The sequence below is a fragment of the Callorhinchus milii genome, unplaced genomic scaffold, assembly GCF_018977255.1.
Source record: "Callorhinchus milii isolate IMCB2004 unplaced genomic scaffold, IMCB_Cmil_1.0 Scaffold16, whole genome shotgun sequence".
Taxonomy (NCBI): Eukaryota; Metazoa; Chordata; class Chondrichthyes; order Chimaeriformes; family Callorhinchidae; genus Callorhinchus; species Callorhinchus milii.
In genome coordinates this window covers 12,737,939-12,761,097 of record NW_024704757.1, presented here as the reverse complement: position 1 = coordinate 12,761,097, position 23,159 = coordinate 12,737,939, and the positions used below count along the sequence as shown (strand labels likewise).

The 23,159-nt window shown below is 40.2% G+C and overlaps 2 protein-coding genes across 4 annotated transcripts; one reads left to right on the top strand and one right to left on the bottom strand.

The window, feature by feature from the left end:
- Positions 1-187: 187 nt before the first annotated feature.
- LOC103178808 (centriolar coiled-coil protein of 110 kDa) lies at positions 188-14,435 on the bottom strand. 3 transcript variants are annotated; one of them, XM_042341195.1, is made up of 15 exons: positions 14,366-14,435; positions 13,716-13,884; positions 12,184-12,312; positions 8,902-10,570; positions 8,686-8,813; positions 7,985-8,132; positions 7,659-7,807; positions 6,774-6,890; positions 6,249-6,350; positions 6,046-6,162; positions 5,202-5,281; positions 4,798-4,866; positions 4,541-4,600; positions 3,496-3,575; positions 189-1,075 (listed from the first exon to the last, which is right to left on the bottom strand). In XM_042341195.1, exons 2-15 carry the CDS (start codon positions 13,854-13,856, stop codon positions 1,041-1,043), a joined length of 3,024 nt encoding a protein of 1,007 aa, XP_042197129.1. In that variant the 5' UTR covers positions 13,857-13,884; positions 14,366-14,435; the 3' UTR covers positions 189-1,040. The 3 variants fall into 3 exon arrangements, with proteins under 3 accessions (XP_042197130.1, XP_042197129.1, XP_007891935.2); XM_007893744.2 differs by lacking the exon at positions 14,366-14,435 and adding an exon at positions 2,848-2,889 and having other exon boundaries at positions 1,044-1,075; positions 13,716-14,296; XM_042341196.1 differs by lacking the exons at positions 3,496-3,575; positions 14,366-14,435 and having other exon boundaries at positions 188-1,075; positions 13,716-14,296.
- A 682-nt stretch (positions 14,436-15,117) lies between these two features.
- On the top strand, positions 15,118-22,467 carry gde1 (glycerophosphodiester phosphodiesterase 1). The gene is made up of 6 exons (XM_042341173.1): positions 15,118-15,438; positions 18,814-18,989; positions 19,594-19,699; positions 20,774-20,866; positions 21,083-21,291; positions 21,500-22,467. Exons 1-6 carry the CDS (start codon positions 15,118-15,120, stop codon positions 21,681-21,683), a joined length of 1,089 nt encoding a protein of 362 aa, XP_042197107.1. The 3' UTR covers positions 21,684-22,467.
- The last annotated feature ends 692 nt before the right edge of the window (positions 22,468-23,159 follow it).

Here is a 23,159-nt window from a genome sequence, read left to right as displayed (position 1 = left end):
TTCACGTCGGGAGGACGTCCCAAGGCGCTGGACAGTTGGGTCGGGACCCGAGCATTGGGGGGAACTGGTCAGGGTGAGGGGAGGGAAGGGAGGGAGCGAGGAGGGGGTAGAGAGTCGAGAGGGGAGATGAAGACACGGTTGAAGAGAATGGATACAATGACAAAGGAGCTTTTGCAACTCAGTTCAATTTAAATAAAGGTTTATTCTGATTCATGCACAACATGAGGGATATATCAACAAAATGTTGTAAAAAAAATAACTTAAGTGGTTAAAAAAAAGTAATGACATTTTATAAAATGTAAATAAAACCCAAATTGCATTTACACTTACTGGGAAACTTGCACATTTCCAATTGAAGCCCTTTTGAACTTTAGGGAGTTGAAAATGTACGGTAGATATTTAACAACAAAACAGATATGCATTGAAAAGTGCATACTGTAATAGGTTAAGGTAAAATAAATATATTCATTTTTGGACAAACATGAACAGATTTGCAGTAAACACTTTTAATACATTCCATTTTTTTCCAAAAAAGACTATATTCCTACTTGTAATATCTGTATATTACACATTAAGCCTGGAACACGAACTGATCAATCATTCTACATTTATCAGAGCAAAATCAACCAACTTTGGAATTTTTAAGTTTGCAGCCAATAATCAAGACACTACATATGGTTAAGATAGTGCTAAGATCTTGATTTCTACAGTTTCCAATAACTGTTCTCCACTCTCATAAAACTAGAGCAAGGCTGGGCAATCGTTGCTCTATGAAGCTGGCACAGATCCAACATTGATGAAAAGCATGCCCGCAGGTAATTTGGAAAGTGTACAGGTGGAGTAATTGATACTTATACAAGAACTTGAAAAAGTTTGACACTTCAACAGTTTAAATGGGATTGCTTATTAGAATAACATGTTAATGATGCAATATATTTTGTGGAGTTGTTAATGAAACGCTGCTTTGTTTACTGGCATCAGGCAACCATGCTGCACCATTCATCCTATGGAGTGCTGCTTCCTCAGACTGTCATATCGTTTTATTTTGTGTTCAGTACTCTTCCTGGACATACTCCTTCAAAGAACACAAACATGTTAAAAACATATCACTTTAACATTTGATTCCATCAATACAGTTGGGTCTTTCTCAATTCTCAACATCCATTTATAACAAAGTCTTTCTCATTCTTTGAACGTAGTTCAACAGGCCATCAACCTCACAAAAGAAATCTCAAGTTTTCCAGAGATTACAATATAACACAATAATAATAATACTTGCATTGGATATAGTGATTTTCACGTCGGGAGGACGTCCCAAAGCGCTTCACAGAAGACACTGTAAAGTAAACTGACTGTATATTTGTGGGCGAACGTGGCAGCCAATTGCGCACAGCAATGTCCCACAAACAGTCGTAGATTGAAAATGACCAATTTATTATTGTTTTTTGGGGGTTTTGGAGGGATTATTATTACAAGCCATTCTGCTATATATCACAATATTGGAGCCAGCATGGAACGGAGACCGAAGCAAAATATGTGCAATGAAAGCCAAGAAGGTCATCTAGTTGTCAGATGACTTCACTTTTGTGCCACACACCTAAACACAGTTACCATTTCTCACTGGCTCGCTCTCCTACAGCTAGTTTGTATTATAAAATACTGCGTTTATCTAGATTTAACATTACCTCCACTAGAGTAATTTGCTGAAAAACAAAGTGAACAGGTAAAACTAAGAGCAAATTTCATCAAAGCAAACCCTTTCCATTCACCTAATCCATTTGTTGTCCTGAGAATCTTAAACATCTTAAAAGCACTTTCTCTGCAAGGATAATTGCCCCATTTATTTGCATACGGAGAATAAATGGATTAGGGAGGAAGAACAAATTCAATAATAAATCCAATTATTAACCAGATTGCTTTAGAAATATTAGGCCTTGCATATATCTTAACAGTGGAGTTCTGTAGCTCAGTGGTCAGAGCACTCGCTTTGCAAGTGAGAGACCTGAGTTCAATTCCAGGCAGAGGGCGAAACCTTGGGCAAGTTTCCTTACTCCACACAGAGCCTAATAATAATCCCTCCAAAACCAAAAACGATAATAAATTGGTCATTTTCAATCTACGACTGTTTGTGGGACATTGCTGTGTGCAATTGGCTGCCGCGTTCGCCCACAAATATACAGTCAATTCACTTTACAGTGTGTTCTGTGAAGCGCTTTGGGACGTCCTCCCGACGTGAAAAGCGCTATATCAAATGCAAGGATTACTTTATTTTATGCCTACAGATTTCCACTGACCCAGTTAAATAACATCCTGAAAAGAGAAATCTAATTGTTTGTGCCATACTGTTATTCTAGTCAACATTCATGCAGAAAAATGCATTTATTTTTTTAACAGCAGTGAATACTTTCAGGTAGTGTCAACAAATATTATTTAAAATATAGAAAGTCATGCAATATATGACATGACATGCATGGAAACATGGTTAACTTGTAAACTGTCAACACTTACAGTTAAGAGTAACATAACTAACAGACCAGAAGACATTTAATAGTTTGTAATAAAAAAAAATTTAAAAATCGACATAAGAAGTCATTTGTTAAAGTCTACTATACTAAAGAAGAAAAGATATGTGGATTAAACTGATTGATTTTGAGGAAAATGTACTGAATATGGAATGAGATTTTTTAATAAAAAGGTTACAAAAATAAATCAAAACATTGAGACAGAATGATAATGCCGAGAATAGAATAGAACATGAGAAGATATTGAGAACCAGTAACATAAAAGAAAGGCGAGTTGTGGAAGCTGGGATAGTATAGCGATAGGAACATAGGGATAGTACCACACCTTTTCTCCCGAGGCTACTCTTCTCTTAGCAACTCAGTTTTCCTTGGAGCGAAGTTAAAAACAAATAACAGATTAACCTGGCAGCAACAAAACTTTTAGTTTCCCTTGCGGGGGGAGGGGGGCTGAGGGAACTGTCACGCTCTCTTGGATTTCTGAATCTCTGTGCTAGGGAACGGCACACATTGGCACATTACGCTAACACAAAGTAATCTCAGTTTGGGTAAAACAACCTCTCTATGTACACACATGGAGCTAACCACCGTGCCTTGTTTTCACATTCTTGCTGCCACGGTAAGTTGTTAGAAAGCTACAAAATGTAATATTTCTGCAAATCTTCCTTCTTTTCCCCGGTACAAAATGTCTGAAGCCTATACAACATGGTTATATTTTCTACTCCCTCCCTGCCTCTACCAGTTTCTCCCAACTGAGGGATCATAGGGTGTGGGGGACAAGGCCATTCAAATATAAAAAAATCTTGGGAAATCATAAAACACAGGAATTATGAAATTCAAGTTCTGTCTCATAGACGGTCAAACAGAAACGTTTCTATGAATAATCATTCTAGTGCAAGCTCCTAGAGTCATGGTCTTTTACATTTTATATCTGATATTCATTCGTAAAATATGCAGCAATAGCTTGTCAACACACCTGGAAGAGCTTTCCTAGGAAATCTGCTTTCTGTGAACCTCTCTCTATTCTGCTCAACCCCCTTCCTAGAAGGCTGGGTTCTAGTCAAATAAAAAAATTGTTACATGAGGTGAGGATATATAAAATTCTTAGGCACAAAGCTAAATTATTTTGTAGATAAATAAATGTGGTATCACTTTGGTTCTGTTTTTCCAACATATTAGAAAAGTGAAATAACGTATTGAGCAGCAAAACACTGTGAATGAGAGATGCTGCTGCCTAAAGCAATACTAAAACAAAAAGAAATTCACTTATTTCATAACAATTCATTATTTCTACGATATTAAGAAACTGTTTAATGCTCAGTTTCAAATTTGGACATCGCAGTTGCACTAGTCCACGTGTACTCACTAAAACGATGAGCCAAAAACGAATACAGTATTTTCAATGACAGCTGTTGATATTGTCCCCAAAATTGCATTGCTTCATATTTCAATACTGGAAGCATTTTCTCTCAGACACAGAAAGCAAATACGGTAAAGTTCTAAGAGCCTAGGTCAGAATGAAGACATACAGTAATTTTTATTCAAAGGAAAGTTACAGAAAATGAGGATGTAAAATCTACTTAAAATATTTCTTAGAATTATGGATGAAAAACAGTAGCATTCGAGACATTTCTACCTTTTTGCTTTACTAAGAATTTATTACTGATCAATCATTCCTTTAAAGTATAGCAGGTTGAAATTCTGAGTGATGCAAAATGTTGCTTTTTATTGACCTTTGCAGCAGATGTCTCTTAATATTTTGCAAATACTGAATACCACTGCAATTTTATTTCGGTCAGCCAGGTGTCTGGCACATGCGGAAACCCATCATCGTCATTAAGAATATCCAAACCAAACGGAACATTCGATGAATCACACCTACACAAGAAAATGCCAGAGATACATTGTTGGAATGCTCACTCTCTCCCTGGAGGGATGCATCCTGCAATTCCACTACAATTCAAATGTCTACAAATACAAAATAATGCAAAAATGCAGATTACATTAACATTGTGTCTTACCCCTGTCTATGGAGTGGTCTTTGAGTTGGGGCATTCTGCCCCTGACTTGGCTGAAGAATTCTGTAAATAACGAGTGAGGCAAATGTGTAATTTTACTTTAAATAACTTTTATATTGGTGTTTTTGCCTTTTCCCTCCATAACAACAATCACTTTCATTTCTAATTCATCTCATTTCGTAAAGCACTTCACATCATTTGTTTAACATGAAAGGTGCTGTATATAAATGTAATTTGTTATGGTCTATTTCTGGCCTTACCGGATTTGAGAAGAAACCTTTTGTCTTGCCTGTAACTTCCGTTTATTGATTATTCCCATCTCAGCAGCCCTTGATAAGACAAAACTGATCAAACCTCTGACGAGATAAAAACCCTTAATATACTAGTGCAATAAGAGATTTATTTTCCACAATTAAGAATTTTGAATAGCATTTCACAGCCATAAAGAATATTACAACTGTAAAACTATAGGAAGCTATTGTAACTGCAAAACAATTTTCAACTAAGTATTTGAATTGTAAAAAAGACTTCAATATTATATCCAGCCAATACAAGAAGATTACATTTGTATAGCGCCTTTCACGTCGGAGGACGTCCCAAGGCACTAGACAGTGTACAGCATTTCAGCTACTAATAGCTACTAATGTTCAATAGCTGCACTTACTTAAGCTGCCTTTTCCGGTCTAAAGATTTCTGTGTAGCAGCAGAAAGGGATACTCTTTCTTTAGGACTTTTCCGCTTCTCCTACAAATATTAAAACAAAACTGTAAGTAGAGATTATGATGCAGTCTAATTATTATTTCTTACTGACTGTTGTGCAAATGGGAATGTCTTCTGATAACCTGAAGGATGTCAGGACAATCTCCAGAAACTCTGCTCCAATCAGGAATGGACTTGGTGAAGGTTGATAGGAATATTAATGGATTCCCTATTAAAGAATGCCTTAGTAAACAACCCTGCTAAGAAATATAGCAAATCAAACCCAAACACAAATACATAGCTCCAAACATCACCAAGTCAAAAAGAGAACCAAGAATCAGGAGAGCTGCCAGATCACAAATGTTTTGCGAACACAAGTAAATTAGTCCAGACAAGTACATTACAGGGAACTTTGCAGAGAAACCTTTCATGATCTACTTTAAGAAACAGCCTGAGCTTGGCTGAGTAGACTGGGCTCTAATTTTCTTTCATAGATCCTGCTCTGCAAGAGTAATATGAAGAGACACATTCTGCCACCCAATTTGGAAACCTTGATTTAGTAATGTGCTTATACTTCAATTGTCCTTACGTTTAACACAACAAATTATACTTGTATACCACTCTTCCCATCAGAAAGACTTCCCAGGTCACTGGATAATAAGGGGTTTGGGATCCGAGCTGGTAAATGCTATATCTTGGAACCTTTTTGTAAAGGTAAAACCTTTTTGTTTCTAATCTAAAACAGTATTTTAATCACAGCAATGTACCACACTCATTTCATTCAGATATCAAATATAACTGAAATTTACCATCTGCCTCAACTGTTTCTCTTTGCGAATTTCACGATCATGTTGCAGGATCTGCATTCTCTCAGTGGGATTCAACACAATGAAGATGTCATGAATCTCATAGAGGGCAGCTCGTAACTGGGGAAAGAAAACAAGTCAAATAGTTATCCATAGTATCTATATCTATGTTATTTGGCCCCATGAAAAATAGTTTGATTTAATACCTGAGCAAAAACTCTTTCCTGCAGTGAAACATCTTGAGATGAAACAGTACTTCTTTTCAAAGGTCCTTCTGTTTGGAAGTTATTCATAAATTCTAGGGTATCCTGCAATAAATAACTGCAGATGTAAGTTATTACATTCAACCATCAACAAAGCTGGTTGCAAATATAAGAAATTACAAACATAAAAAAGGAAATTTACAATCCATTGCAATCTCTGAACTTTCCAATTGAAAGCTCTCTTCCCCCAATTGATGTTATTATAGCTTCCAGATTTTTTTAAAAAAAACCTTTTTTACATACATTTCCTCTGGAATTTTCATACTTCTACCCAAGTATTATATAGATACGAGAGCAAACTTTTGACAGCTAAAAAACCTAGATAATTCTGAAACTAAGACAATTTACTCCTTATTCTAGTTTTGTTTCAACTTTTAATCAATAATCATGCATGTTCCTGTCTGTGAACCCAAATGTAAAGAAGAATATTCCCACCAGATCCATAGCAATTTTTAGTCAATTCCTCACTTTTACAGTCTGTCGAAGCTGCTTCAGTTTTTCAGTTTCCAGCAGTTTGCGAGTGAGGAATCCTTTTGCAAGAGCTGTGACTTTGTCAAACATCTGCTGGAACCTTGGTGTATTTATCTTAAATGCAATAACACAAGATAAGATGGGAGTAGAAATAACAGTGAAAAATAAATATTTCACAGAAATAACAATGTAGCTTCAAAGACTTGGTCAAAACAGCTCTAAAGATACAACATTTATTTCTCAAATATTGAAAATAGAACAGAAGATGGTTTGACCCGACACAATGAATTTCTTCCTTCACAAAGTAATCATTCTTAACAACTTGAAGATGCAAGAAATAAGGCAAATACAGCAGCTAATGTCATGTGCCACGAACAGTGATGAATGATAAATTCCCTCTTGTGTCTGAGAGACTGTTGGCCAGGATATCTGCAGAAACTCCGTTTTCTTTTCGAATTACGTACGGACAGGAAAGTGGGACCTCGGGTTTAAAGTCCCTCTGACAATCAGTGCAGTATAGTATTTCCCCAATACTGCATTAGATATGAGCTGAAAGTCCCAACAAGGGGCTTCTGAACCAGAGGTGAGAGCACTACCATTGTACAAATGAATTAGCGGGTTTAAGCAAAATTTCAAGTTTTCATTTCTCACAATTCACCACGGGCTATTTACAAAAACAAGTGATGGTTCAGTTGTTTCTGGGAGGGAGAAAATAGCTCGACTACATACATGATTTTAGTTAATTAGAAAGTTAAATATGGAACTTCTGAAAATTTTTACTAGCCTTTTCACCGGAATGTCCATTAGAACTTTCTTTATCAACTTGAGAATTTCATCAGTGAGTTTACTTCTATAAAATAATGTATACAGCTGCAAAGTCACCTGTGACCATCCAGGTTTCGATCTGATGAGAAAACTGGGAGCCTGTATCTCAGATATTTCAGCAGTCATAGTTCCTCTTCGATAGAAAACAGATTCAGCGCCTGGCATGGTCAAACTGGAACTCTGCATAGCTGAATTATTGATAACCCCTGAACAAAAATCAGAACAAAAAAAGTTAATTCTCACTGAAATTACAAAATACTGAAAAAAAACTAAATAGCTACTATAGGTGCTCCATGGTATATAAAATATTTCTGGTCTTAAGACAGATACTTGTGTTCTGAATCTCCAATTATCAATGCTAGGAGAAATACTACATTACGCACCGTCTACTCGATTGGTTCTGGATTCCATGGAACAGTTTTCACTTATTCTCTTCCAATCGAAGGAGCTTTCTTTATTGAAATAGTTTCCCTGCGAGTCTGCCACAAAGTCCTTCGATTCTCTGAATAGTCTTTCCTTTTCTTCTATTTCCTGCAAATTAAGATGTTGAGGAATGAATCAAATGCAGTAGAAAATTTTGATTGAGTTATTTACAAAAATTACATAAATATAAAATGATTCTAATTACGCAGTAATTTGTGTCTCGTTGGCCAGTGGGAACAAACAAAATTATTTTGCTGGCCAGTTTTTGACCTAAATATAGCTCCTCATTTGAATTAGATTAACATTATTGATGCCTCGAAACATACCTATTTGACCCTGCTTTCAGTCCATTCCCCTCCTTACCCCACTCAGCTCCAGTGCCAACCAGAATTATCAAGCACTTTGAGCCGTGCTCCTGACGTGAAAAGCGCTTTGTAAGTGTAAACTGTATTGACATTCAAAGCAATCCCACAATTTAAAGAGTTAAAAAAAAGGATCATTTTAGAATATTCACAGGTTTGGTGCAGTCCAGCAACCCTGGAAAAGGAAACAGTAAAACAGTTTAAATCATAAAATATTCCTTTTTTTAATAGTAGCTGTCTACATTTTATAACAAACCTCACTCAAAACCTGGAGTTTACTTATTGCTACAACTCCCTACCTGCCGTAATTTTTCTTGTTCCTTCTCTTGTTCAGCAATTAATAAGGATAACTGCAACGTGTGTTGCTGCTCCAATCGCTTCCGCATTTCTTCAAAAGCCTTCATCTGTTTTGAGATCAGTCCTTCATCTAAACAAAGAAATGTGGGGAGTGGGGGTTTGGTTAATGAGTTATGCAGTCTCATCTGAGCATCTGAAAGTATAGCTGCAATTCTTACCTGCGCCATTAATTTGGCTTTTTAAAGATCTTTCAGGTTTGTTGCTGCCAAGATGATCTCTCTGACGTTTCTCCTCTTGTATCCACAAGTTCTTCTCTTGACTATTTGAGCCCATAGTCATAGCAACAAATGGTTTGTTTTCTTTGACCTTTGACACATCCAGATCTAATTTACGTTTGGCTTTAGTTTCCTTGCTGTTTTCCAGATTATTTTCACTTCCAGAAGATAAAACTGATAAGTCCATTTGTCGCTTTATATTTTGGCTTTGCAGCAGTACGGGTGACGGACTTTCAACATCATAGGATTTGTTAAGGTCAACTGGTAACCGTTGCTTAGGCTTCTCAATCACAGTGTTAGACTTTTGGTTGCTGACATCAAGTTCAATCTGAGGTTCAAGTAGTTGGATCTTCTGTTTAGCTACAAGTAAAGAAGTGCTATCCAAATTAAACGATTCTCTGTAAATCTGGTTTCTCAATGGTATTGGATTTAAGTTACTGATCATATTTACTTCGAATTTGCCAAAAGGCTCAGCATACATACACTGAGGATTCCCTTCGGATTGCACATCAAATGCCTTCACTGTACCTTCTGAAAGATCTTGCGGTTTGGCGCAACTACTTTCAATTGCTTCTTGGTTAACTGATGGCAAAATTTCATTTGGAAATGCTTTCCTTATTTCAAGGACATTCAAATCTTTGATACCTTGATCTGTCCCAGTTATTCCTCTGAGCTTTTCTTTTGGACTTAGCTCATAGGCATTCACTGGATGGTTAATTACAATATTGGCCAATGTCCGAGAATGTCTTTGGTGCATTTTAGGGCTTCGGCTTGGGGCAGGGTTGGGTAATTTGGCATGGGATCCTATCAGACTTTTGAACAAACTGCTCTCATGTTCATATGCTGAGCTGTTTATCCATTCTTCATCTGATTCTTGAGAGAAGGCTGTTATTGATCTTACTGGAAAGTCTATTTTTGGTGAAACACACAAAGTTGAAGTGGTGGTATTAACTGTCATTTTATTGTGTAATTCAAAACTTTCATTGGTTATGGAGGGAACTTGCATCTGTGAAGCTGACTTCAAACTGGTTGATTTTTCCACAATCACAGGACTAGAACTACGACTTCTGTTGGAAACTCTGATGCTTTCCCTTTCCCAGTCATTGATTTTAACACCTTGATTTTCTTTGTCTGAGTGGCTCTCATTTGTACCTTCCTTGGAAGCATTTTTCCCAGTGCGTCGATGTTGTTCTCTCTCCACATATTCTCTTGACTTTCTGAGAAGATTCTGAAGACTCATTGCATAGTGATCAGGAGGTTCCTTTCCAGGAGGAAGATCGTCAATTTTTAATTCGTCCTTTTTTGCGCTCACATTGGTAGAAAGACCAATATTGGTGCCATTGGAAGAGAATGATTTTGTGTAAACAGCATTGTCAGATTTGATACTCTGAGTGGATTTCAGGAATTCACTTTGTTCAGATGCATTAGTGATTGTGTCATTTAGCATCAACTCAGTTTTATTTGACAACATGGGGCCCTCTTGTTTGCTAGACTGGGTTTCAAGAGCTGAAAAATAGTCTGTATGGTGCACTGTTGTAAGTCCATTTGTTGCATCAGTTTTTTCTAGATCGACAGGGTCTTTGACACACACAGTACTTGGCACTTTCCGTACCTTTGGAATAAAAAGACAGGTCATCCATCAGTTCAGTATGTATAGTGTTCATGTTAGCTGTACTTCCCATTTAAAAGATGAGCCAAATGTCCCTCTGCTTACATTTTATAACATTTTAATATAATAACTTGAAAAAAACTTTTTTACAAAACTAATTTTTAGTGGTTTTAATAATTTTAACAATTAATGTTAAATTTTAACTAATCTACAAGCAGTGAATACCGACGAATGATCCAAAGGCAACATTAAAGAGTGATAAAACTTTTAATAGTTTTGATAGCTAGCAATGACAAAAACATCAGTTAGCTTTTTAAAAAAATTAAAAACACCACTATCTATTAATGATGCCTTCTTAAATCCGAAAGCAATCCCTTCAAGTAATCAATGACAAGAGAATTCATTAGATGGAACCTAACATTTAATGTATCATCAATCATTACTAGTAGTTTACATCACAAAATCCTGAAAGTAATGTTTTGCTCTTTTGTATCCAAGGCGCCGTGTTATAATTTTATAACAGAATTATGCAAGCTTAGCCATGATACACAGCGAGGGTTTATGATTTCATTCTATGAAATCCTTGTTGATATTGCTGAATTAATGACTGCATTAATAACTTTTTATCCAAACTTTTGTCCTTTTATTACTACGAGGAGTGACTAAGTAAATTGAGCATGTTCACACTGGAAAAGAGAAGATTGAGAAGCATCATGATTGCTGTCTTTAAGATTCTATAGGGGCAAGACAAGATCGTGACAGGTTGTCCCAGCGCCTTGGGACGTCCTCCCGACGTGAAAAGCGCTCTATAAATGCAATCATGTTGTTGTTTCAACTTGTCCACAATAGTAAAATCAGAGGACATGGCCTGCGATTGAAGGGGGGGGAAATTCAGAACGAACCTACGCAAACACTATTTCAGTAATAAATAGTGAATCTGTGGAACAGGCTCCCCAGGGAGACGGTTGAAGCAGGAAGTATTGATTCTTTCATACACAGATTAGATAGTTTTCTTTTAGGAAATTATGGGATATAGTGCATAGGTAGTTCGGGACATATGTGCATGCGGCTGCCAGGAAAGTGGAAGGCGAACTAGGTGGACCTTGGTCTTATGTTCTTAGTTGTTTAACAAAACTAAGATTTTTAGTTAAAAAAGTAAAAACTTTATGGATTAAAATAAATCTAGGGAAAATGGCAAAAGGTTTGCACAATACTTTTCATCCTGCATGTCCTAGGCAAATTCTTAGAAATAGAATTTTCATCAGGTGAATTTATTGAAAGTTTATTTACATCTAATTGTGAATATTAGCTTCAGCATCCTTTCCTTGATTTTGATTTGCAAATTAATAAGTCGCATTCATCAAGGAATTTAAACCCACATCAAATATTTTTTTTACTAAATCAGAACAACCTGTTGAGCAAAAGAGCAACTTTGAAATATTGCATTTATCAATGTTTGAATGTCATGCACCATTATTTGTTTTAGAAGTAGAATTTCTAAAATGTAGACGAGCAGTTTCTCTTTGTTTTTAAACATTGTTCTGGATGACTTGCAAATGGCCAGCTTAGGCATTTAAAAAAAATCTAAATAAATGGGTTGCAAAAGCAATGCAAACCTGCACGTTTTCAATAATTTCTTGTACACGGTTGAGTAAGGCACTTTTTCTAGTATTTTCCCAGCTGAGCTCCAATTCCATTGCCTTCTGTCTGTATTGCTGCATCTCCCGCTTCCTTTCAGCACCCATCTGCAAGAAGAATATTAGTTGAGTCAAGCTTGATGTTAAGCACTGAGTTTTCAACAAATCTGCGCTTCACTATAATTACTGCAATCTAAGTCAACAGAAACAAAGGCAGGCTATTTAGCACTGCTGTGCATTCTCTGTACTTGTTGGAAGGCATGTAACTCAAAGCTAATTTTAAGCTATCAAATAACCAATTGAAGCTCAGCTATTCATACTGCAAATGAAAGCTTATAGTTAATTATTAGATAACAGGTTTGTGCCTGTTCAATAAACTACACGTTTATGGAATACACATCTGTCAAATTGAAGATTCTGTTAAAAACATATTGTGACCTTAGGATACATCATAACGATATTCATAGAAGGCAAAGAAATGTTGGAGCAGCTGTAAAAAACACATCAGCTTGATGAAAATATAAATCTTCATAGCTGGCTTCGTAGACTCATCGGTTATTTTAGTCTTTCCTCAACTGCTGATCTACATAATAATAATAATCCTTGCATTTGATATAGCGCTTTTCACGTCGGGAGGACGTCCCAAAGCGCTTCACAGAACATACTGTAAAGTGAATTGACTGTATATTTGTGGGCAAACGCGGCAGCCAATTGCGCACAGCAATGTCCCACAAACAGTCGTAGATTGAAAATGACCAATTTATTATTGTTTTTGGTTCTGGAGGGATTATTATTAGGCTCTGTGTGGAGTAAGGAAACTTGCCCAAGGTTTCGCCCTCTGCCTGGAATTGAACTCAGGTCTCTCACTTGCAAATCGAGTGCTCTAACCACTGAGCTACAGGACTCCATAGTTGATAGATATGTTTTGTGGCACTGATCTAATGTTGGGCAACCATTGTGTCGTGCCATTGAGTGGTGAATGAAACTTCATAAAACTGTACTATTCTTTACCTTAGATGAAACAACTCCAATTTTTGATCAGCCGCTCTCTGAAGTGGGATACAAACATGGTACAGGAAAAGACTTAGTTAACATACCTGTAAGAACCTGACTTCAGAACTGGCTTGACGGACTGATTACCCTATTCCTGTTTCTATGTTGGTAACCCAGTTGTGAAATTTGAAACTCAACAGAAAACAAAGGTGGCCACAGAGTAATTAAGAGCTCGTAAAGCCGAAATAAATCAACAGAAAAATTGTGGATGTGGTTACTCATCCCAATTTTAGAGCTTCTTTAAAATACACACATTTTACAGTAATTGCCACAGAGTGTTTTCTTTCTTTATTACAAAGAGAAACACAAAGGACAACTTCCTCTTTTAAAAACATTATTTCACTGTCCCTGCAGTTCTCAGAAAATATTCTTCTGAAAATGGTTCTATCCATGAAACTTGTTAAAGCATATTTATCATTTAAGGTTTTGTTCGGGAGGCAAAAATAAGCAAATCATACCAGAGGAGACATAACAGCAATACCGTGGAACCGGATAACGGAGATGCCTTTCTGTGGAATTGATTGTAAAGGCTCATTTTTCACCAGTTCATTCTGAATCCTGGCCAAACGGCTTGTGCGGAAATTCTCGTACTCTTCCATTCTATCCGCTTTAATATTCGGACCCTGGCTGCACGGAGAAAGAAATAAAACCGTTTGCGAGCTTCGGAGTCGCCGTCCCAGATACACGTTTCAAAATACTGGAAAGAATTCGATTTCCTTTGCGCTCCGACCGGGTAAAGTGAACCCAATCGGAACCACCGAGACTTGACTGCAGGATTTGCGGTATCAGTTGTGGCCAGGTCAAGCGGAAGGCGCTATCGGTCTGCGGATCGTCAAATTGATCCAGAAACACAAATTCCGACACGTTTGGGACCATCAAAAATGTTGTACGCAGCTGAGGGCTGTCGCTCGTGATCACGGTCGTTTCCAAGCCTTCTTACTTGCCGGCCTCTTAATTTGGAAATCTATATTTGGGCCAATTTTATAACCAAAGTAATTATTTCTTCTTTTTTTAATTTTTTTTTGTGTGAGTGTGTGTGGAGGGGGTGGGACGGTGGGGGGGGGGGGGGGGGGGATGGGGGTTTCACACAAGAAAACAAGATGCTTACGTTTGGATTCGAGAGGCTATTTTAACTGCGCCAATCGTCGAGTGGGGGGTCAGGGGGTGGGGTTGGGGTTGAGGTCAGGCCGGGTGGGGGTGGGGGGGGTGTGTGGGTGGGGGCGGTGAGAGAAGGTGCGTTGACGGGCGGGGCCTAGCACAGCGACAAGGCGTTCTTGCTCCTTAACGACCAGACAAACACAGCGTAACCGCCTCCCGGGGCGGGGCGGGGCGGGAGACGTGTGGGGGGAGGGGGGGAATGCGCGGCAGCAACTGTCAGAAGGAATGGGGGTGGGAGGTTGTTGTTATTGTGGGCGAGGCCGGGGTCGCTAGCTCCCGCCCGGCCCCCACAACACCCCCGCTCCCCACTCTCCGCCGCCGGCCGCCATACTCAGGCCGTCACCTGGCAACCAGAGCCCGCGCCACCCCTCCCTCGCTCGCTCGCTCGCGCGCCCTCCCTGGCTGAACCGGCGGCGGCTTCGATGACGTCACTTCCGAGGTCGGCGACCTCCGAGGGCACTGGTCACGTGAGTGGGGGGTGGGTGGGGAGTGGGGACCCGTCAACCGACTTGAGCCTCGGGCGACTCCTCCGCCAGGCCCCGCCTCCGATCCCGCCCCCTCCGTCAGGCCCCGCCTTCGGTCCCGCCCCCTCCGCCAGGCCCCGTCCCCCCGCTAGGCCAGGCCACGCCTCCGACCCCGCCCCCTCCGCCAGGCCCCGCCTTCGTTCCCGCCCCCCCCGGGCCAGGCCAGGCCCCGCCCCCGATGGAGAGCGCCCTGGCGGCCGGGCTGTCGCTGTCGGTGTTGGCGGTGCTGATGCTCGGCTGGTGCCGCGGCGGCGGCTGGTGGTGGCGGCGGTGGTGGTGGTGGCGGCGGCGGCGGCGGCTCGGCAGCGCGAGCCACGCCGCGCTCTGGGCCCCGGCTCTGCTGCTCGGCCTCGGCCTCCTCTTCCACCTGTGCCGCTACCAGCCCGTGCCCCTCGGCCAGGCCCGGCAGGTGCTGCGCCCCGACGGCCGCCTGTCGGTCATCGGTCACCGGGGCGGCGGCTTCGACGCCCCGGAGAACACGCTGAGCGCCATCAGGACGGTAAGGGGGTGGGGGGGTGGTGGGGGAGGGGGGGGGGAGAGGAGTGATGGTGGGGAGGGGGTGATGGTGGGGGGAGGGGGGGTGATGGTGGGGAGAGGGGGTGATGGTGGGGGGTGATGATGGTGGGGGGGGTGATGGTGATGGTGGGGGAGGGGGTGATGGTGGGGGAGGGGTGATGGTGGGGGGGGTGATGGTGGGGGGGGTGATGGTGGGGGAGGGGGTGATGGTGGGAGGGGTGATGGTGGGGGGGGGGATGTTGGGGGATGATGGTGGGGAGAGGGGGATGGTGGGGGGTGATGGTGGGGAGAGGGGGATGGTGGGGGGGTGATGGTGGGGGAGGGGGTGATGGTGGGGGAGGGGGTGATGGTGATGGTGGGGGTGATGAGGCTGTGTAAATGCAAGCGCTTGTTAATGTGTGTTAGGCTGCCATTTGCATCATCTCTCTGACTCTGTCTGTCTCCCTCACTGTCTGTCTGTGTCTCTCTGTCTGTCTCACTCTCTGGATGACTCTTGTCACTGTCTGTCTGTTTCTCTCTCTCTCTCTCTCTCTGTCTCTCTCTCTCTCTCTGGGTGTCTCTGTCTGTCTCTCTCTGTCTCTCTCTCTCTGTCTCTCACTCTCTGGGTATCTCTGTCTCTCTCTGTCTGTCTCTCTGTCTCTCTCTCTCGCTGGGTGTCTCTGTCTGTCTCTCTCTGTCTCTCTCGCTCGCTGGGTGTCTCTGTCTGTCTCTCTCTGTCTCTCTCTCTCGCTGGGTGTCTCTGTCTGTCTCTCATGGTTTGCTCTCCCAACTTGTAGGGTTAGAGATTTTCTTTCCGCGCACGCACAGAGAAAACCCGAATATGCAGGAGTTTCGCCCACAAAACGCACAGTACGTTCTGTGAAGCGCTTTGAGATGTCTCAACGACGCGATGCAAGGATTATTATTAGTATTAGTACGATAAAGACAGAGAAAAATGTGTTCCATACAAGATCCCTACACACAAAACACACGTACACAGACAGTCACCACACTTTGCAGCGAATCCTGTGGCGTAAAGTGCTTTTTGAGGCACCCACCCCGCAACCTAAAAGGCGATCTGTCAAGGATTATTATTACTGTATTGCGCATGTGGCAACATAACATATGTTACTGACGCGGATTTGTTTTTTTTAAAAAAAGGAGACTTGACACGAGTTTTATTTTATGTCGGACTTGGAGAATGTGACATCTGTTTTGATGTCAGATTTCCAATTTCAGATTTCCAACTTGTTTTAGTTCCGAGGAAAGACGTGCTGAGGTTTTTGTGCACCGTGTTTAACGCGGTAGCTCGCTGAAGTTCACACCCTGAAACTTGTCATCGCTGAGGGAATGCGTTCACCAGTGGCACTAATCCTTGCTCTGGGATATTCCTCTTAAACTCCCTTTTAGGTCTGGTTTTATACTCCTTTTGTTTTTCTTAAATACCTTGAATATGTTCAGTTTTATACGCTATTGTGTATAAAAGTACTGCTGCTGCCCTGTACAGAATAAATACAATAATAATAATCATAATGTGTCAAACTATTATTCGATTTCCAAGTTATACGGAAGAAAATGCAAAGCTAAATTTTGAGTTATATTACATAAAGTGTGAACAAAATAGTCAATGTTGGGGTGCTCTTGGGTAACAAAGGACAACTTCCCCCAAACTGATGAGGCATGTTCTGTGCAGGAGTATTTTAAGGGCATTTGTCCAACAACGAACAACAACAAATAACACTTGTATAGCGCCTTTCACGGCTAAAACTACCCAAGCAGTCACTCTTTAGCTTCCAGGGTTCGAGCCATGTTTACACCTCTTAAGTATTGTAGATGAGCCACTGTGGCTGGTCAGGCGAGACCACACTTGACCAATATCCTTGGAGTCACTTGTATCCCAGGGACCCTCATTTACCTCCTCAGCCCATTCTGCGAGACAACATTTTTAGACATCGTGCTATTTGCGTTGAATTTGGACAAGGTAAGCCAAAGGTTGAGTCGACCCCTGCAATTCAAATCTAAACTACTGAGCTCCCGGAGATGATCTTTAAGTGGATTCAAAGGAAGGAACAGAACATGGTATGGATTAGTTCACTATATAGGAATTCGGGTCAGCTAAATGGATGAAAGAGATTTCCGTCGGAGAAAAACCGTGGTCCATTTAAAGACGAATTGTGACGTTTTAAATAACCTTGCGAGCAGGAGAAGTGATCGGCTTTTATTTCACAAGGCTTTTCACCCTGATGCCAACTGACGTTATTGGCATCAAGCATACTTGTGGCACTGGTTGTACTTGGCAGTCAAGCAATGAGATGGTATTACATTAATGTCTTTCCTGTTTGGCGTCTCAGACACACGATCCCCTCGGCTTCACAAGCAGGTCAGAACTCAGACGCCAGCTGGAGGGACTCTAGTGGTGTACAGATTGCAGGCTGAATAGGTTTCTATTGCTTTGTTTCTGTAATCCATGTAAAGTTCCCAAATTGCAGTCAAACAAATGAGCAAATTGCAGTCAAACAAATACATAATCATGTAACCGGTTTGCCTCAGATAACTGGCCTTGCAGTGTTCCTGAGCAGAAAGCTCCAGTTCGTGTGCGGTTTTATTACGTAAGAGATCACAATGTTTACCCCAAATCAGGAACATTAAGATTCTAAAGTCAAACCCTTGGTAACTTCATTTGAAATAGTTTGTACTGTTTAACATTGAGTCAACAACCAAATTTCACGCAGAATTACATGTAAATTTACAGCACAGGAGAACTCAAGAGCTCGTTCAGGCCAACTGGTTCATATCTGTGTTTATACAGAAGCATCCACCCTCCTAATCTTAAACCCCTCTTTATTTCCTTTTCAAGTATGCATCAGGTTGCGTCTTAAATAGGCTGATGCTTTGTGCAGTCGTTCCACGCTCTCACCGCTCTCTGCGTAAAGAAGTTCTTCCTAAACACCCTTTTGGTCTAGTTTTATATTCTTTTAGCTTTCTTTTTTTNCCTCTCTTTTCTATGTTCGGTTACATAAAGTATTGCTGTCCCTGCACCGAATAAATACAGTAATGATGTGTCAAACTATTATTTAATTCCAAAGTGATACTGAAGAAAGTGCAGAGCTAAATTTTGATTTGATTCAATTTGATTTACATTACATTACTTTAAGTGCGAGCAATACAAAGGATTTTCTACAGTCATTTTCAGAATGTGAACATTATCCTTGGTCACTGGCAATGAACCTTTTCCTAGGCAACTGGCTGATAATATAACTTGGAAACCATTCAATAATCTGCAGGAAAGTTAAAGGTAAAGAGGCTTTCTGTTTGGCTGTTGAACTGCATGTACAAGCAAAGGAATATTCTGATACCAACCCTGTCTCTTCTGGTCTAGGCTGCAAAGAATAAAGCGACTGGAGTGGAGCTGGATGTGGAGTTCACTGCGGATGGGGTTCCTATTCTGATGCACGATGATAATGTTGACCGAACAACTGATGGCACAGGTCCTCTGGATCGATGGACCTTCGAAGAAATCCGGAAACTTAACCCAGCCGCGAAGCACAAGCTGCAGTACGTAACTGGAATCTACCCAGACCCTGGTCACTATTACAACTGTTGACACAAAAAAAAAATTCTCCCCCAAACCTGTATATATTTTCCAATGAATTGTTGAAATAGGAACAACCTCTAGAGATGAAAGTATTGTTAAAATGCCGTTACAACTGTTCCCTTTGCACCCCGATGTCCCACTTTGCCTACTTCCCTTGTATAGGTGGAAAGGGAACACAATTTGTTTTAGACTTGCAGTCAGCTTAAGCAATACTTTACGAAACACAACACAGTTGCATTGGGCTTTTCTTATAGGACAATGCCTTTTGAGAGATGGTGCAGATTGCCAAACAGGGTTGGAAGAGGGGGAAGCAGGACAGTGAGATTTTTGCCTAAAAAAATGATTTAAGAATCGGATTTTAGGAAGGGTTTAAAGCAGGGAAAGAGGGCCAAAGACAGAGATCTTGGAAAGGAGTTTGAGCAAGTGGGGCCACAGTGTCTGAAAGCTCGGCCATCAATGGTGAGACAGAGCGGGCGAGGGACATATCGCAGGCACCAGTTTCGGATTAATGTGACTTTCTAAATCCTGGCGCTTCTAATACTATTTGTAATTTGTTCTGTGCAGCAAAATATTCCCAAATGAGAAAATCCCCACTTTAAAGGAAGCTATCATGGAATGTCTGAAATACAACTTGACCATTTTTTTTGATGTGAAAGGTCACGCAAGTCAGGTACGAGGCATTACTGTTTCTCCAACAGCAGCACAGAAATGAAGTGATTGTCAATTCAATGCAGAAAACATTTCAGTTTTAATACTTCCCGTACTAGAGGGATTTCATTTGGTTCTGTAAGGAGCTGCTTATTTGAAAATTGTTGCTTTCAGCAAACATAATGTGTGTGCGTACATTCACACATGTATATACATACACACATTTAGCTATTTTGCCGACGAAATACACCTGAACCGTATAGTAAATGCCGTGAAGCACTTTGAGATAAACTCCTGATGTGAAAGGCCCTACATTAAATTGCAAGGATTATTATTATTGTTGTTTGTATACAGGATCAACATTATTAAGTGTTCTTTAAACAAAAATACAATATGCATGACAGTGATTTCATACTGATTAAATTCCAATAATAAATAGACATCACCACCACCTCAACAACAAATATATTACATTTATTCAGTATAGAATGAATAATCACCACAATCTGGGCAGGAACATGTTACTTCGTGTTGATGTTAAAGTCAACAGAAACATGTCCCATTTACACAGTGAATGTTAACAAATTACTGCAATGTCTGCTCAGCAGTGCAATTTATTTATCCATGTGGAAGGAATAAGCAAGAACATCATTTATTACATTTTTGCCACATTTAAATCACTTGTGAATTGTGTGATGATGCCTTTGATTGAGATTGACTGCTTTGTGTTCTTAAATCTTTTTGACATTTTGTCAGCAATGTCTGGGTTTTCTTCAGAAGCACCAGGATTGGTGCGTGTGTGGGTGGGTGGGGGAACAAGGCAGTGGGGAGTAAAATCAACAAACAGTACAGAACATTGATACCTCATCTTTTTAACTGTGTGTGAAAAGTAGTATCATCTCTAGAATAACACAGTACGATATTCACTACAATACTGAGACAAAGCTTACAGAAGAAACTTGCAAATGTTAAACATGTCTGATCTCCCCTCCTCTATTGCAACTCACTGTATAACGTCTGTGTGCCCTAAGGAGGGGATTAAACATTATCTCATTTTATTTTTGTCAATAAATTTACTCTCTATTTTCTTCTTTAGTCCTCTGCGGCTCTGAAGCTGATGTACAGGGAGTTTCCCGAGCTCTACGGAAGAAGCATTGTGTGTTCTTTTGAACCAATGGTCATAATCAAGGTAACGGAATGCTCTACACGTCAGCAAAGGGGCATTTCTTTTTCTGATGTTACATATAGTGGAAGTTATCTTGCGTGAAACAAAGCAAACATTTTCGGAACTGGATATTTTTGGAGCGTGTGTTGAACAGGATTATTGGGCGTAAAACAATAAGTGAGGCAAAAACGTTTAATGTGGTGATTATTTTATTCGTGCTGTAATTGTTACTTATTACAGATGAGGCACGCTGACCAAAATGTGGTGACTGCTCTCACCCATAGACCCTGGAGGCTGAGCCACACAAAGACCGGGATAGCCCATTTTAGTGGCTTTTGGCTCTACTGGTATCAGTTAGTGGATTTGATCCTAGACTGGTCACTGCACACTATTTTGTGGAAACTCTGTGGAATTTCTGCATTCTTAATGGAGAAGAGTTATATATCAATGTAAGTACAGTGTTACAAAAAAATTGACTTATTAACTTATTTTAATTTATTACAGAATTTAACTTTTTTTAATGGAAAAAGGCCTTCAGCCTTTCTGCCCTTCACACACCCTTTGGAACTCCATCCCACATGGACGGATGTTTCGACAGATAGTTTCAAAAAGTGGTATTTTTGTGGTTAAACTCTTCCATTTCGTTTTAATTTGCAGGAGTTACATTCAGCAATGGGCAGACCGGGGGGTTGAAGTGGTCGCCTGGTCTGTAAATGACTCGTACGAAAAATGCTACTATGAAAATATTCTCAATTGTACATACATCACTGACACTCTCCAGGAACAGTGTCACTCCCGAAACGTTACTATAGAAAATACCATTAGTGGTCTGACGGTGTAGGGATCGTGACCTAAGTGGTTAAATATTGTACTTTATTAAACCAGGTGTTTGATATCTGCCTCTTCAATTGCGTTTTAATACTATGAAGGATGATGAGGTTTTTTTGAACAGGTTAAGACACATTTGCATTGTTCTGTAAATTACTGTTGCCTTGTTTAGCAGCAGTTTGTAATCTAGCGAGTGGATTTTGTTGCACGTTGATTTTAAACCTTTGCTAATTCTCTCCACAATGGACTCAAAAAGGGTGTTTTTGTATCTGTGTCACCTCTCGTCTGCTGTCCCAAAATGCGTAACATTACTTCCTGAAACAATTGAGTTTTTTTTAAACTGTTATTTTTCTTTTACTAACGGTTTTCCCTTTCGCAATTTCCATTCCCTAATCTTGTGGTGCTGAAATAACAGCCATCTCCACGGCTGATTGGCAATATTCCTCAGCACAGACAAAGGAATCAAACTTGCAGTCTTCTTGTCTGTTTGACTCTGTGCCAGATTGGGTGATGCCATCAAAAAATCAATTCAAGAGCTTTTCACAACTCAACCCAGTCTTAAACTTCAAGACAAAACGGTCTTACGGGCTACGATTAGGTGGAATCTGCATTCATGACTCATTTTAAGGTCCAATAACTCTTCCTTTTTGCATTTAAATAATTCTCCGGTGGGCTCATAACGTGGAAATGTGTCATCTGGATCCCCAAATCATCAACATCACTGAGTTTAGCAGTAAGTTCCACCCCGATTATGTTGCAACAACATTTGCAGATCCCGGTTAAAGTACAATTTATAGGCGGAAAGATCAAAGCTGATAAGAATGGTTGGTTCTGTAAATTTTACCTACCTGAATGATTAATAAGCAGGGCTGCAGAATTCTGGTGCTAACCTATGACTAGGTTTGCTGATTCATAAATTGCTACTTTTGTATAAAAGGAAGTTAGCAAAACACGTTCCTATTCTGAACACATCGCCACGTACACACTTTCGCACAGTCAGTGTTGACTGCAAAGCACAAAGGTTCAGGGTATGTACTCTCATTTGCGTCAAGATCCACATAGTTGCTCTGATAACACTTAGAATTTGGAGCATTATTAATCTGTCAGGAAATGATTATTCTTTTTATTCTGTGGAGTCTTGTAGCGTTGTGGATATCACGCTCGCGTCATAAGCGAGCGTGTCCAGGTCACTCAATTTTGATCAATTTGATCCATGACTGGAACACTTGTATGCAATTGGCTGGCACGTTTCATCCACAAAATACATAGTCAATTCACTTTACAGTATATTCTGTGAAACTCTTTGATGTGATAAGGTGCAACATCAAATACATGTATTTTTATTTCATTTATTTATTGTGTTTCTAACTAAGGCAATAATAATTTACAAGCTGCAGCCTGATGAATGCATTTTGCTTGCGTTAATCAAGATTTCCTCAGGGTTACGTTTCAATAAAACATTGACAGTTCTGTATTAATTTTTTTTACA